Consider the following 13218-nt stretch of genomic DNA (forward strand, 5'->3'; position numbering starts at 1 on the left):
TGCAGATCGCTGCTCCACTAACCCTATTCCCTGCAACAGTTCTGACAGGCAGCGCTTCGCCACCTCTTTCCCTAGTGAAGAGCCCTGCAGGGTACATTGAACCCCATCTCTATAGAGTTGTGCTGAGTATCACTAACAGCCCCATCCCTGCTACAGACCTGCAGAGCATCAATCTATAAATCCTTTCCATGTCACACACCTGCACAACATCCCAATTAAAACACTTTAACCTCTAAAAACCCGTACAGAATCACATTAAATACTAGATATCTGCAGAGAATCGGTCTAGTAAACCTCTTCAACTACAGACCCGCAGAGCATTGCTTAATTATTCCCTACCTGACACATGCAGAGCATTGCTCCATTAATCCTATATATGCTTAAAAAGATAGATAAAATACCCCTTTTTCTGCCACACACATGCAAGGAGAATAAGTTACAATTACCATACAACCTCTCTCTCCCACACACATGATGCAAACGCACATGTTTAAACACATATGTCACAGGTGTCTCCTTTACCTCAAGCTCTTCCGGGTTTTTATCAACATTCGGCTTCTTCACCTACAAAATATGACAGGTCAGGGGGTCAGTAGTTTCGTGACCGAACAGCGTCCCACCCCTGAACCCGTTCTGACCTTGGGTGTGTGCTCTGCGGATACCACTGAGGAAAAAGACAAGAGGCAGAAGAATACATTTACAGTAATTTCTAATAACGGAACGGAGAGAAAGATCTCATTGTAACCCGATCAGTGAGAAGAGGCCTTCAACACATTGCATAGCAAAATAACACCATACAGGGCAATGCACGGTGCCCATTTCAACACCTGTGATGGGGCTAGCAGTGGTTCCCAACCTTTAGAAATGGAGCCGCCTCAATATCAATTGTTTTGCCTTCATTCTGTTTTCAGTGAGGAAAGCAAGGTCCCCAAAATAATCCCCTTTAAATGGGTAAGGATTCCACTATGTGAAATATGTTAATTGGGTTACGGATGCAAGGAAACTGCCTGCTTTCTCTCTGATTCTCTCTGCCCCATCGCGTTCCTCTTGTCTTTGCCACTTGGTGAATCTCCCATCATGAACTGTATGTTCTTCTCGATCTAAGACTTGCTGCCGCAAACTCGCAGCAGCCAATCAGCCACCTTGTCACGAAGGTAACCCCCTAACCTCACCCCAAAAGCCCCAAACGTTTTCTTTACCCTAACCATTAACCCCTTACCCAAAAACCCTTAATGCTAATCTTCACCCAAAAAACCTTAGTTACCCTGAAACCCATAATCGGAGCCCTTACCTTAAATCCCTAACCTCAACTCCTTACCCTAAAACTCCTAAACTTAACCCCTTAATAACTTACCTTAGTGGCAAGACAGCCAGCAGCGAGTTGGCTTCGGCAAGTTGTACCCTTCTGTGTCCCTCCTACCTCTCCGATCCTGCCCCCCCCTCTTATCCCACTGTACCCTCTAGGTTGGCAAACACTGGATTCCTGGGTGGGTGACATATTCCTGTTTAGTGGCCTCACCTCGAGCTGGCAGTGCAGGGGCGATCACTTTGTCCAGGGCGTCATAGTAAGGCTGCAGGTCCCAAATGCTGGTCTGTCCAACCAGCGGCTTGTAGCCAAAGGGACGGTTATCCAGGACCTTGAGCTCAATGGGGGGAAAGTAATATTTCTCCTCTGGGAGGTACTGTGCAGGAGAGGCGAGAGAGAAGATGTGACGAATGAGGGATGGAGCGAGAAAGGGAGAACAGGGTGACATTATTGCGCGTCAGTGATGTGCTCAGTCCTCTGGAAACGACTTCCTTTATCATACACTCAGTATCCATCTTTATCTCCCCCACATCCAACCACCATTCCTCCTCTCCTGGCATCAGATACCCTTCTATCTTCCTTCCGCTACACACCTTAAATCTTCCCTACCCATACTGTCTCTGCTGGAGGCACCGTGAACAAAATAGTGGTACTGCTATCACTGTCGGATATAAAAAAGCAGTTGAACTCTGGGTTTGTACAAAAAAACAAATAGTGGTTCGGTTTACCATCATACTTCCACCACTGGTCCTTTCTCCTCGTCCTAACCTCCACTTACCATCCAACTACTTAGACCCCTCATCTGCTCATAGCATCCCCTCCCCCCCACACGTCCCCCCACGTACCACTTTCATACGAAGCAGAGAGGTAGGGAAGTTCGGGTTCTGTTTGATATTTTTTATTGGGGGAGTCTGGATGGACTCCCCTCCACACTCCACCAGTAGGCTTGGGCTTTGGACGGACAGCAGATGGAAGGTCTTCATCTCACGGACGCCCCAGGTCAGAATCTGGAAATCATCATGTGACTCAACACCCATCATGCGATGCACTGACATTATCCTATTAGCCCCTTCCCATTATGTGACAAAGTCTGTCCCTTCGCACCTCCATTTCCATTAACCTCAGAGTGGGTCGGATCGCCTTGGGGACCACAAGGCTCCCATTGTGCTTGCGGTGAGGTGTTGGGATGGAGTCCAGCTTCCGGTCCTGAGAAAGGAAAAAGATACCAGGGAGCCAATGGTGAGAGTGGCTTCATGTCTGTCACATAGCATACCCATGATCTGCTGCCAAGTAAAATTCCAGCCCTTTTACCTTTTCATCCAATAGAAGCTCGAAGGCGGCTAGCACCTCCCCACCAGATCTCTCCCCCTTTTTGACTGGGTTCCATTTTAGGCGGGGCAGGACTCTAGAGCTGACATTCAGGCAAACAATTGGATAACACAAGCTCCGCCCCAGGAACTTATCCTTCCCCTAAAAAAAATAAGATAAAAAGGTTGTCTTGTGTGGATACTGCCCTGATCTATTTATTATTGCCTTTAGAGCTGCCCTGAGAGGTTTACAATCCCCCTGGGATTGTTTTATTGCCCCAGGAGTCTCATTTCAGGACAGTGTACTGCATTAACGTGCTGCATTAACTTCTATTCAGGTCAATGGAAGCTGATGCATTGTTAGCTACATGTTACCCTACTCTTCATTAAATTAGGCAGGTGTCAGGATGCTAGATCTCAGTGCATGCAGGGGTCAGCACTAGTGACGGGAGGAAGCTTTCTGATTGGCAGATATTAAGCAGGGTCTTCGGAGTCTTCAGGATGTTCTGTTACCATCTGATTCTTGTCGAACAGTTCCACGGTGATGCAGGGGGGCTCCTGCATCACAGACTTAGGATCTCCATAGATAAGGACGTCAGAGAACAGAAGAGTCTGGTCCCAGAAAGGGGTGAGTGTGCAGGGCTGCACATCTGTGCGTTGACTGACATGGAGGAACGCCACCTGAGCATACGGATCTAGAGAAAAGGGAGAGTTACAGAGATGGAGGTTCTGTGTATTCAAGGGGGTCATGGAGAGTAAGATTGTGTGCCTACTGCACGTCTCCCTGTGCCCTCCCAATGTCTGTGTTCGTCTTCGATATCCCCACACTCCAGGTGCTCTATGGTCTCTCTTTTCCAAGACTGACGTCTCTCCCTATGTTCCACCCCATCACCATTGTGTTTATACAAACTGCCCCTCTCCCCCCATCTCAGTCTAGACCCCTCACCTGAGAAGCTGTTCAGGTTTGCAGAGAGGAGGCATCGGGCCTGGTACATGTAACAGCGCAGCTGGTAGTAGGTGGGACCTGAGAGAGGGAGACCATCAGTCTATGCAGACAGTCAGATGAGATCCCTGGAATCCCTGAGATCCCTGGAATATCACAAGCTTTAGAACTGCCCTTTGAAGTGGGAGACCCCTAATTCTAGATTTGTGACATTGAGCAATACTAAGCCATAAGGCCCTATACACATTCATCCTGACACAGGCAGTGTGTAAGGGGGTTGTTTTACATGGACTCACCCTTGAACACGCAGTATATAAGGGGGGTGTTATTCTGCAGGACAACTCTGGACTGGTTCTTTGTCTCTTTGCTTTTGTCATGGTCTGGCTTGTCCAACTTTAATTCCTGAGAGAAAAAAGGAGAGAAAGATGGGAAAAGAGAGCGAATGGGGAGGAGAGACGGAGAGATGGAAGAGAGATAGAGAATGGGGACAGATGGTGAGAAAAAAGACGGAAGGGAGAGGGAGAGACAGGAGGGACAATAACCTGTGACCTCAGAGCACTTTTACCATGGATTCTTCCAGCAGGAAGATGGAAGAAGCTCCCTGCCCTTCTAGGGGAACCAGTGAACGCCTCCAGCAACGCCTCCTGAACATGTCACTGGATTTCTGCTGCTGGTGGAACTTCCATTCGAAAGCTGTTGTGTATTCCCAGCATGCCGACTGTGCCTTCTCCTCTGAGTGCTACAGAAAGGGCCACCGAAAGGGTCAGCAGGAGACAAGGGGGGCTACCAAGAGGGAGGGACTGGGGGGTCTGGGACATATCAGCTAGAGAAAGGCAGTAACCTCAGTGTCCGAGGTCTGCTCTCCGGCGTCCCGCTCTCTCAAGCGCTGCCAGTGTCGCCGGCGATGTGTGTGATAAGTCTTCTCCACTGCGCTCCACGACACGGGGGCCCAGGAAGAGGGGAACCCTATGCCGTACTCCCACCCTGTGTAACCGGAGAGAGGTAGAGGCTGTGAAAAAGGAGTGGTAAGGAGGGAGGGAGCAAAAGAGAAAGGACAAGGGGAAAAAGAGAGGGATATGAATAAAAATAAGGAGAGGGGGGAAAGACAGAAAGTAAAAGAAAAGAAGGAGAGAGATAGAGAGAAAGAAAAGAAGGAAACCAGAGGAGGGGAAGAGACAGAGAAGTTGAACAGTCAAATTAATAGGCATGGAGAGAGCAAACAGGAGGGAGAATGAGAGAGGTGAAAGAGACAGACAAAAAAAAAAGAGAAAAAGAAAATAACAAGGTGATTAAAGAGGACAGAACAATTCTTTTGGAAAGAGGTCCCCAGGAATATACTGTTTGTGTCCCCACTTCATTTATATACTCACCCATATCGTCCATAGCTCGACTGCGCTGCATTTTCCAGTCTCTAACAAAGTGCCACCCGGGGGGACAAACTATCTCTTCCATTGTGTGATGCTGTGTCCCGCTCTGTGGAAAAGGGGAATAACGAGACAGCAAGGAGTGGCAGGGTTTGAAGAAGGGAGGGGGCATACAAGGGAGGATGGGGGTCAGTAGCATTACTGTAGAGGGCATCCATTATGGAGGGAGCAGTTTGGGGAGGGGGGGGGGGGGACTAGGTCAGCATCATACTTACAGCAGAGGTGTTGGAGATCAGGGCTGGGATCCAGGGTCCCCCATGTGTGCGTGACTGGTTTTCATACACCTCCTCCACCACCTCCTCCCTGTAGTTGGTGCCGCTGTCCATTAGAAGTCTGACCCAAGAAACAGGTTTGGAGAGTGTTAGCTCTTGGGCCAAGAGTCCCCTCATCCACTGTGCATGTAAGGTACAGAATTCTACACCCTGCCAGTGCTTTACACAAGTATTAGCAGTGCCTGGTACACCACCAGAGATATACACACAATGCACTGTGTAATTTGCCAGCAAAAATGGTTTACACCATGAGAGATATACACACACCGCACTGTATGCACAGGCTGCACAATATACACACAGATCACAGTGTACACAGACAATGCTATATAATACCCCAAATACACAACACTGTCAGTGTTATAACACATATGCACACATAGCTGTGTAAACTGCAAGAGATATCCATGCACAACATTCTTTACAAGTGCAATATGTACACAACATACCTATATGCACACAAGCACATTATACGTATGCAGAGATGTATAAACAGTCACAACATACATATTGTACACAGCACTGACAGCTATATATATATATATATATATATATATAATCAAAAAATAAATAGATGATACCGTTCTGTGGCTAACAAAATGCTTTTATTTGTGCGAGCTTTCGAGATACACTGATCTCTTCTTCCGGCGATGTTAAAATGAATGAAGCAAGCAAAAGCTATACTATAAACAGTGTCTATTGGAATGTTATCTGTGCTGGTCCTTCCCCCGGTGCGGATGTGTTTTATGGCTGGAGGTGTCAAAAGGTTCCTGAAAGCAAGTGATGAAAGAGTGTGTATGTGTATCAGTGTGAATTAACATGAATGGAGAGCCCACAGTATATACAGTGCTTTACAAAAGGGAGCGGATATAAATGGTGTGGGTGGGTGTGGAAATTTGAGAGTTAGTAGCATAACTAAAAGTGTGTGTGGATACTATGTGGTCCCTATTGGTGTATAGGGATGGAAAAACAAGGAGTATAAGTATGTGTGAGAGACAGCTGTGTGTGCATACATATAGCACAGTATGTACAGACATGGCCTATAGCGTTCATGGGAAGAGAGTCCACACCGGGGGAAGGACCAGCACAGATAACATTCCAATAGACACTGTTTATAGTATAGCTTTTGCTTGCTTCATTCATTGTAACATCGCCGGAAGAAGAGATCAGTGTATCTCGAAAGCTCGCACAAATAAAAGCATTTCGTTAGCCACAGAACGGTATCATCTATTTATTTTTTGATTATTGAAGCTCGGCTAACACGGTACTGATACCTCTACATATATATATATATATATATATATATATACACATACATACATACACACACACACACACACACACACACACACACACACACACACACACACACACACACACACACACACACACACACACACTGTATATACATATACATACACAAACACACAGTCATGTATATGGTGCCCACCTCCTCTGTTGCATCGCCTGCCAGTTCCCCTCCCAGAGCCAGCCTTTCGGGGGCTGGAACCTCTCACGTGGAGCGCTCAGCTTTCCCGTGATGTCAGAGTACAGAGGGTGGCAACCCAAAGCCTTAGAGCTCCATCTGCCAAAACACCTGGCCTGATTCTCATACTGAGAGAAAGAGGGAAGTGAAAGGGAGCGCGAGAAGAGGTGAGAGTGGGAATGTAAAAGGAGAAAGAGAAATAGATGACAGTGTATATATATATCTATATTTGCAGTCTTCGCGCACACACAGATTTCCACGGATGAGCTGTGTATATATATATATATATATATATATATATATATATATATGTATGTATATATAGTGGTCGACAAATCACCAAAAAATCTACTCACTGAACAAAAAAATCTACTCGCCACCTAGTACCACACGTGTGCTGCTTGGGCCAATAGGAGCCCGCCACGATGTTAAATCCACTCGCCCGGGGCGTGCAAATGTATAGGTTTGTGAGAAAGGTCCCGCATGTAGGACTGAAACGTTGCATTTGATGTCTCAATAATACAATTCTTTTTTTGACTACTTTCTGGAGTGCTGCCTTTGATATTCGTCCACACGGTATCGTATTGCCTATATATATATAATTAAGGCTCTCCACTCATCTGCTCCTTTCTACAGATGCTGGTCTCCTGCGTTCTATCCACAACTGTCTCCTTTCCCCCCTTTTCACCTCCACTGCTCTCTGTCGCCTTAAACCCCTTTCCCTCACTGCCCTTTACCTGTGGAACTCCCTCATCTCAGTATACGCCAAGTACCGTCTCTCCTCACCTATAAGATAAACCTTAAAACTCACCATTTAAATGAAGCATACAAATAGCCTGGACTTATAGCTACTGTCCCACACCCACAGTCACTCCTACCAACCATTGTGGCCAAGCACTGCCATTTACTGCACTTTTTCCCTAACGTCCTGTCTTGGTAAGGCCGCGGCCATAGTGGATCCAACGGCGTGAGCGACGTCACTCGGGCCAAATACAAACAACTGGAGGCCAATGCGCATGTCCATAGATCGCACGTGAGCGCCGAGACAGCCAATGCGTTGCAAGACAAACTTGTTTGAATTTACTGTACGATGGCCAGGTAACGTACGTGGTTCAGCCAATGAGGGTGAACCGCTCATGTGACATCATGGCACGCTCCCCCCGGCATGCCCCTCTTCGTGCAGCCCTGCAGGCCACGGATCTCTTCAAGTACAAGCGCGCTTGATGTCACGTGCTCGGTAGCGAGCGAGCGCCTACTATGGACCTGGCCTTAGTCTTCCAACATACCACTTAAATTGTAAGCTCTCCGGGGCAGGGATTTTCTTTCCTATGGTCTGACCATATTTGTTGCACTTATTGTATTATAATTCCCCAACTGTATTGCTTCTCTTGTAAAAGGCCGGGTACAACTGTGGGCGCTATATAAATAAAGATATAAATATATACATCCGCTCTGACACACACATATATATATATATATATATACATATATACATATACACACACACACACACACACACTGTATATATACACTCACAGTCTCCACACACACACATATTTTTCCCGGGTAGTGCTTATCCAGCTTCCCGATGTCAGACATCAGGCTCAGCCACAGCCTCAGTCGAAGCACCACAGGAACGTGGAGCGTCTTTTCCAGCCCAGGGAGGTGCTGCAGGGAAAATAAATAGGGCAGAAATCAAATGTGAGCAGTAGCACTGCACACCCCAAAAATATATTGTGTTTACCCTATAATGAGTTTGTGGGAATAGATTTAGGAGGAAAACGTTTGTAGAATTGTAGAAAAAGGTTTGTGTGGTTAGAAAGAGTAAAGTTTGTGAACACACACACACGGGAGGATATGACAGACACAAATACATCAAGGGCTTCAACAAGGTGCAGTGGAAAAGTCCCCGCCACTACAGTACATGTCACCCCCTGATAACTCAAGTCACTTCCATGGCACACAAACTCTACTGCTACCTCCAAAAGTGCTCACGCACTGCAGTTACTGGAGGAAATCCTGCTCTAAAGCCGATTTCCTCCACTATAACTTCATACTCTCTTCCTATATCACTGCTCTTTCCCTTTGACAAGCAAACCTACTTTTCTAGACTCATACTAACTCTGTCCCTCAACTAACCATCAATGTCTATTTGCCAACTTCAATTTCCTACTCTGACGAATTGCACCTTCACCCCCTTCCACCCTCAAGAAGGCACTAGTCCTTGCCACATACTTCACAGATAAGATTTAGTCCACCAGACATGACATCTCTTCATGTCATGCTCCACATGCAACACTTGCCCCCCATCACACACCTAAATTCACCCTTAGCTCGTTTCCCCTGTGACCGAGGAAGAGGTCTCCGTGTTGCTTTTGATGGGAGGGGGTAACCAGGCTCTATAATAAAGGTCAACCCGTTTTGGTTACCCCTGCTCTGTGTATAAGTGTCCAAGAGAGTTAGCTTTTGGGCCCAGTAATTGTATTACTGCATTATAATCTGTGTAATAAAACTATTTTTTGTGTTTTTCCCTTTCCGGGCATACAATCAAGCAGGGATTGCAAGGGTATGAGTTTCAAGGGGGTGTTTGCGGAGGAACCATTGACAGAATGTGCCTAGGAGGTTGGGGTCCGGAGTTGTCGGTTCCCCTATAAATGTACCTGAGAATCATGCCCGATTCTTGGATACATGTAGGCACATTGTCCCAGCAATACCTCCCCTTGAAAACGCAAGCGTGACTCCCCACTAGGGTACCCTGCTTCAGCACAGCCCAGAAAGGAGAATGAGGCACAGGGATAAACATGTATTCCTGTAGCTGAGGGAATCCCTAGGTTAAGGGGGGTACCCAAGCTAGTGCCAAGGTGACCCACAACCAGTATAGGGTTCATGGGTGCCCCAACCGTATATAAGTCCAAGGAAAAGTGTGTAGGGAATAAAGCAGATAGAAATAAAAGAACAACGTTTTCCCCTTTTCTGTTCCCTGTCCCCCAAGACTCAGAAGTGTATTAAAAGATACTTTAATATAATGTAATATGCTTTTTACATTCAGAACCGATGTCCGAACAGGCAGCCCGTGCAAACCCATAGGTGCCGGTAGGTCTATTTAACATCAGAGTTCAAAGAAGCCAGAGGATGCCCAGAGGTGTGTATAGCATTTGGTCAGGGGGTAAAGTCGGAGTCCCTTGTCCGGAAATCAATGTCAGTATTCCGGGATGCCTCCCCAGGGTGGCATTGAGATAGCCAGGGAGAAAGGTGGCAGGCTTGCGCATGTCTTTGGCTATTAGGGATTTCCCGCTGACCCGGCTTTTCTAGCCGGCTTGGCTCTGATTGGCTGCGTGGGAAAGTTCCTATGTGTTGATTGGCTGTTCAGTTTTGTGAATGATTTGGGGTTCCCTGTAGTAAGAGTGCGGGCAGGCTTTTCAAAGTTGCTTCTGTATGACTAGCGGAGCAACCGGCTTCGATTTTGAGCCTGAAAAGTCTGCCCGCCAGAGTCTAAGTCCATCTTTTTGGGACCAAGTTCTCAGAAACAAACGTAGCGGTCACGGCTGGAATTTTATGCCGATTTGAGTTCATGGAGATTTGGACTAACTCGCTGTCAGGAGGGACCAAGTTCTCAGAAGAGAACGTAGCAGTGGTGTGTGGAATTTTATGCCAATTTGGGTTCCAGGAGAAGTCCCGGTCAGGGTAACATTCTCCCATAGAGTTTCCTGCACCTAGGAAAGTCTAGTTTCGACCCCAGTCCCAAAGTGTGTATTTTTGTCTGTATTTTGTGTTCCATTACAATTTATTTCATGATCTTGTTTTGCTCAATGAATGATCCTGGTAAAATTGCGTAAATAACCTGGTCACCTGTAACATTCCTCTCATCAGCTCTCCCTACAACCTGCCTACTAGATCCTATTTCTTCACATCTTTCCCGCTCCCTCTCTGGCACACTAAGCCTCCCCCTGACACAACTTTTTAACCTAATGCAATCTTTTGCCTTTCAGTATCAGCTGACGACACGAAAATCTACCTCTGCTCCCCTGTCCTGTGTCAACAACAACAGCAGCAATTGCCACCTGTATGTCCAACAGTTACCTGAAGTTTAACATGTCCAAAACAGAACTAATAATCTTTCCCCCTTCCACTGTCACCCCTACACCCAAACTCTCACTCACTGTCAATAATACAACAATTTCATCAACACACCACACCTGCTGCCTAGGGGTTATCTTAGACTCTGCCCTCTCCTTCATTCCTCACATTAAAGCTGTCATTAAGTGCTGCTGCTGCTGCTTCCTCCTCTGAAATATCACTAGGATAGTAAAATCCTAATTCACTCGCTTATCCTGTCCCATCTTGACTACTGCAACCTTTTCCTAGTTGGCATTCCCCTCGTCCCCCCTGTCCCAAATTCAATCTATCCAAAATTCTGCTGCCAGACTGTCTACCTCACTGATCAACTTCTGCTGCTCCCCTGTGCAAATCCCTACACTGGCTTCCCCAATCCTGTAGACTTACATTTAAAACCCTAGTTCTGACTAACGAAGCTCTCAACTATGCTGGCCCCACTTACATCTCAGCCCTAATCCCCAAATATATCCCTAAACACCCCCTCTGTTCTGCCCACAATATCCACCTCTCCTACCTTATTACCGCCTCTCACTCCCACCTACAAGACTTCTCCTGTCCTGCCCACTCTCTTTGGAATTCCATACCATGAACCATTAGACTCTCCCCCAGCTTTCAGACGTTAAAAAAAACTCTGGAAACTCCCATTTTTAAGTAAGCCTATCTGGCATATCCCTAACATCCCCAACCCTATTGGTACAAGCTGTGCTTCTAGACCATACTCTATTCTGTCTAACACCTCCAAGCATCCACCCCCCTCCCCAAACCTAAAAGATCAAGCTGTGCTGTTCGTCCATACCCCATCCTGAAGTATACTTCGTCCCACAATGAGCAGCTACTCTACATTTTGTTTCAACATTGCCCCTTATCTCCTCTAGATTGTAAGATTTCATAAGCAGGGTCCTCATTACCTTCTGTTTGCACTTGTTTGCCCTTATCTGTAATTGTATGTCATTCTGTTTATGTAATTGATGACACGCTTTACCTCCACTGTACCACGTTTTGGAATATGTTGGCGCTTTACAAATAAACGATGATAATAATAATTCAGCGAAAAAGAAGTGTTAGAACAAAAGGTCACGCTCTTAAGCTGGAGTAGGAGGGAAAATGTAAGGAAGTACTTCTTTATGGAAAGGGTGGTGGATTTGTGGAGTAGTCTTCCAATAGAGATGTTGGAGGACAATACAGTAAAGGAATTAAAAAACGCTAGTGAAACGCGCATCTTCTCCTGGACCGAGGCTCTGAATGCATTTCGAGGACAAAGGGGACAGCTGACTGTTGGAGATACAGTGCTGTTGGTTACACGAGGCATGGGCATTACATACCGTACATGATCCACTGTACTCTGGACTTCTTTTACACACTGGAGCAGAATTTATTTTCATCTCATCACTGTTTTATCTTCACTAGTGATGTCCTCCATACACTGGACTTTTAAAGTATAATTTCCTTCTTTTTTTTATTCACTTAAATTTTTATATTTTGGATAGCTATCCATAAACACATTATGTTTGATGTGGTGTTGTTTTCGTTTTTTTTTAATCTATATGTCTAGAGTGTATTTAGCTATGTTATATTTAGGTTTACTCCATTTATTATGTACCTGGGTACTCGTTCACTTATGGAATCTTTCTTTGACTCTATAGTGTTCTTACTTTGCCTCATTGCCTTATTCTATATTGTCCTATGCATAAAATTATTGCCAGAGACCTCGCTCCCGTTAGCAGCGTTTTTACTCATATTTAACCATATGCGTCGTCTTTGTTTTTTTTTTTCTGGATATATAATAAACTGATATATATATTTTTTGTATGTATTAACCATTTTCTGTGCCCACACATAGAACATTTCTAATTGTTCTCCCAGCTCTTTTGTCTGGATTATGTAGTTATGTATCTGATTATATATCTTCTGTGGAGCATCCCGAATTTATATGATATAACCATCTACATTAGGGGCTGTACAATAAACGACTTATTATCATTAATAGATGTGCACACGTCTATTATATATTTTACAAAGCTATCCTAAGCATGAAAGAAAGTCACAGGGCCTAATGTTTCACAACAGATAGGGAAATGTGCAGGTTTGTATGGTATATATAGAGGATAGCTAGGCAGTATGGGGTTTGCATGTGCTTTAGACGGTGTGCAGGGATTTCCTACCTTTAGAAAGATGGTCTGTAATTTTCCACAGTGGATACCCCTGCCGTTTGCTCCGTGGGGGGAGTACAGGATGTCAGCTGCGCACATTCGTGTGTACGCCACACGCTTATCCTGGACTAGCATCCAGATCATTACATCCGGCAGGCTGACCTGAGGCTGAAAGAGGAACAGGGGGAACAGCAGACAGAAGCAGCAGTGAGCA

The 13218-nt window shown here is 45.7% G+C and overlaps 1 protein-coding gene across 12 annotated transcripts in view; it reads right to left on the bottom strand.

Moving 5' to 3' along the window:
• Positions 1-13218, bottom strand: part of LOC142495861 (myoferlin-like) — a 101362-nt gene that overhangs the window by 39123 nt on the left and 49021 nt on the right. For all 12 annotated transcript variants that reach the window (XR_012801838.1, XR_012801839.1, XR_012801840.1 and 9 more), the window contains 16 exons: positions 13017-13172; positions 8275-8406; positions 6703-6866; positions 5196-5313; positions 4927-5029; positions 4398-4540; positions 4122-4295; positions 3853-3958; positions 3560-3637; positions 3127-3308; positions 2618-2776; positions 2411-2512; positions 2152-2313; positions 1520-1682; positions 639-664; positions 523-564 (listed from right to left, as the gene is read on the bottom strand). Coding sequence is in view for 9 of the 12 variants with exons in the window: in XM_075601911.1 (XP_075458026.1) it covers positions 523-564; positions 639-664; positions 1520-1682; positions 2152-2313; positions 2411-2512; positions 2618-2776; positions 3127-3308; positions 3560-3637; positions 3853-3958; positions 4122-4295; positions 4398-4540; positions 4927-5029; positions 5196-5313; positions 6703-6866; positions 8275-8406; positions 13017-13172 (2010 nt within the window). In the remaining 3 variants the exon portion in view is untranslated. The remainder of the gene's footprint in view (positions 1-522; positions 565-638; positions 665-1519; positions 1683-2151; positions 2314-2410; positions 2513-2617; positions 2777-3126; positions 3309-3559; positions 3638-3852; positions 3959-4121; positions 4296-4397; positions 4541-4926; positions 5030-5195; positions 5314-6702; positions 6867-8274; positions 8407-13016; positions 13173-13218) is intronic.

Source organism: Ascaphus truei, chromosome 5 (assembly GCF_040206685.1).
Source record: "Ascaphus truei isolate aAscTru1 chromosome 5, aAscTru1.hap1, whole genome shotgun sequence".
In the NCBI taxonomy this organism is placed as follows: domain Eukaryota; kingdom Metazoa; phylum Chordata; class Amphibia; order Anura; family Ascaphidae; genus Ascaphus; species Ascaphus truei.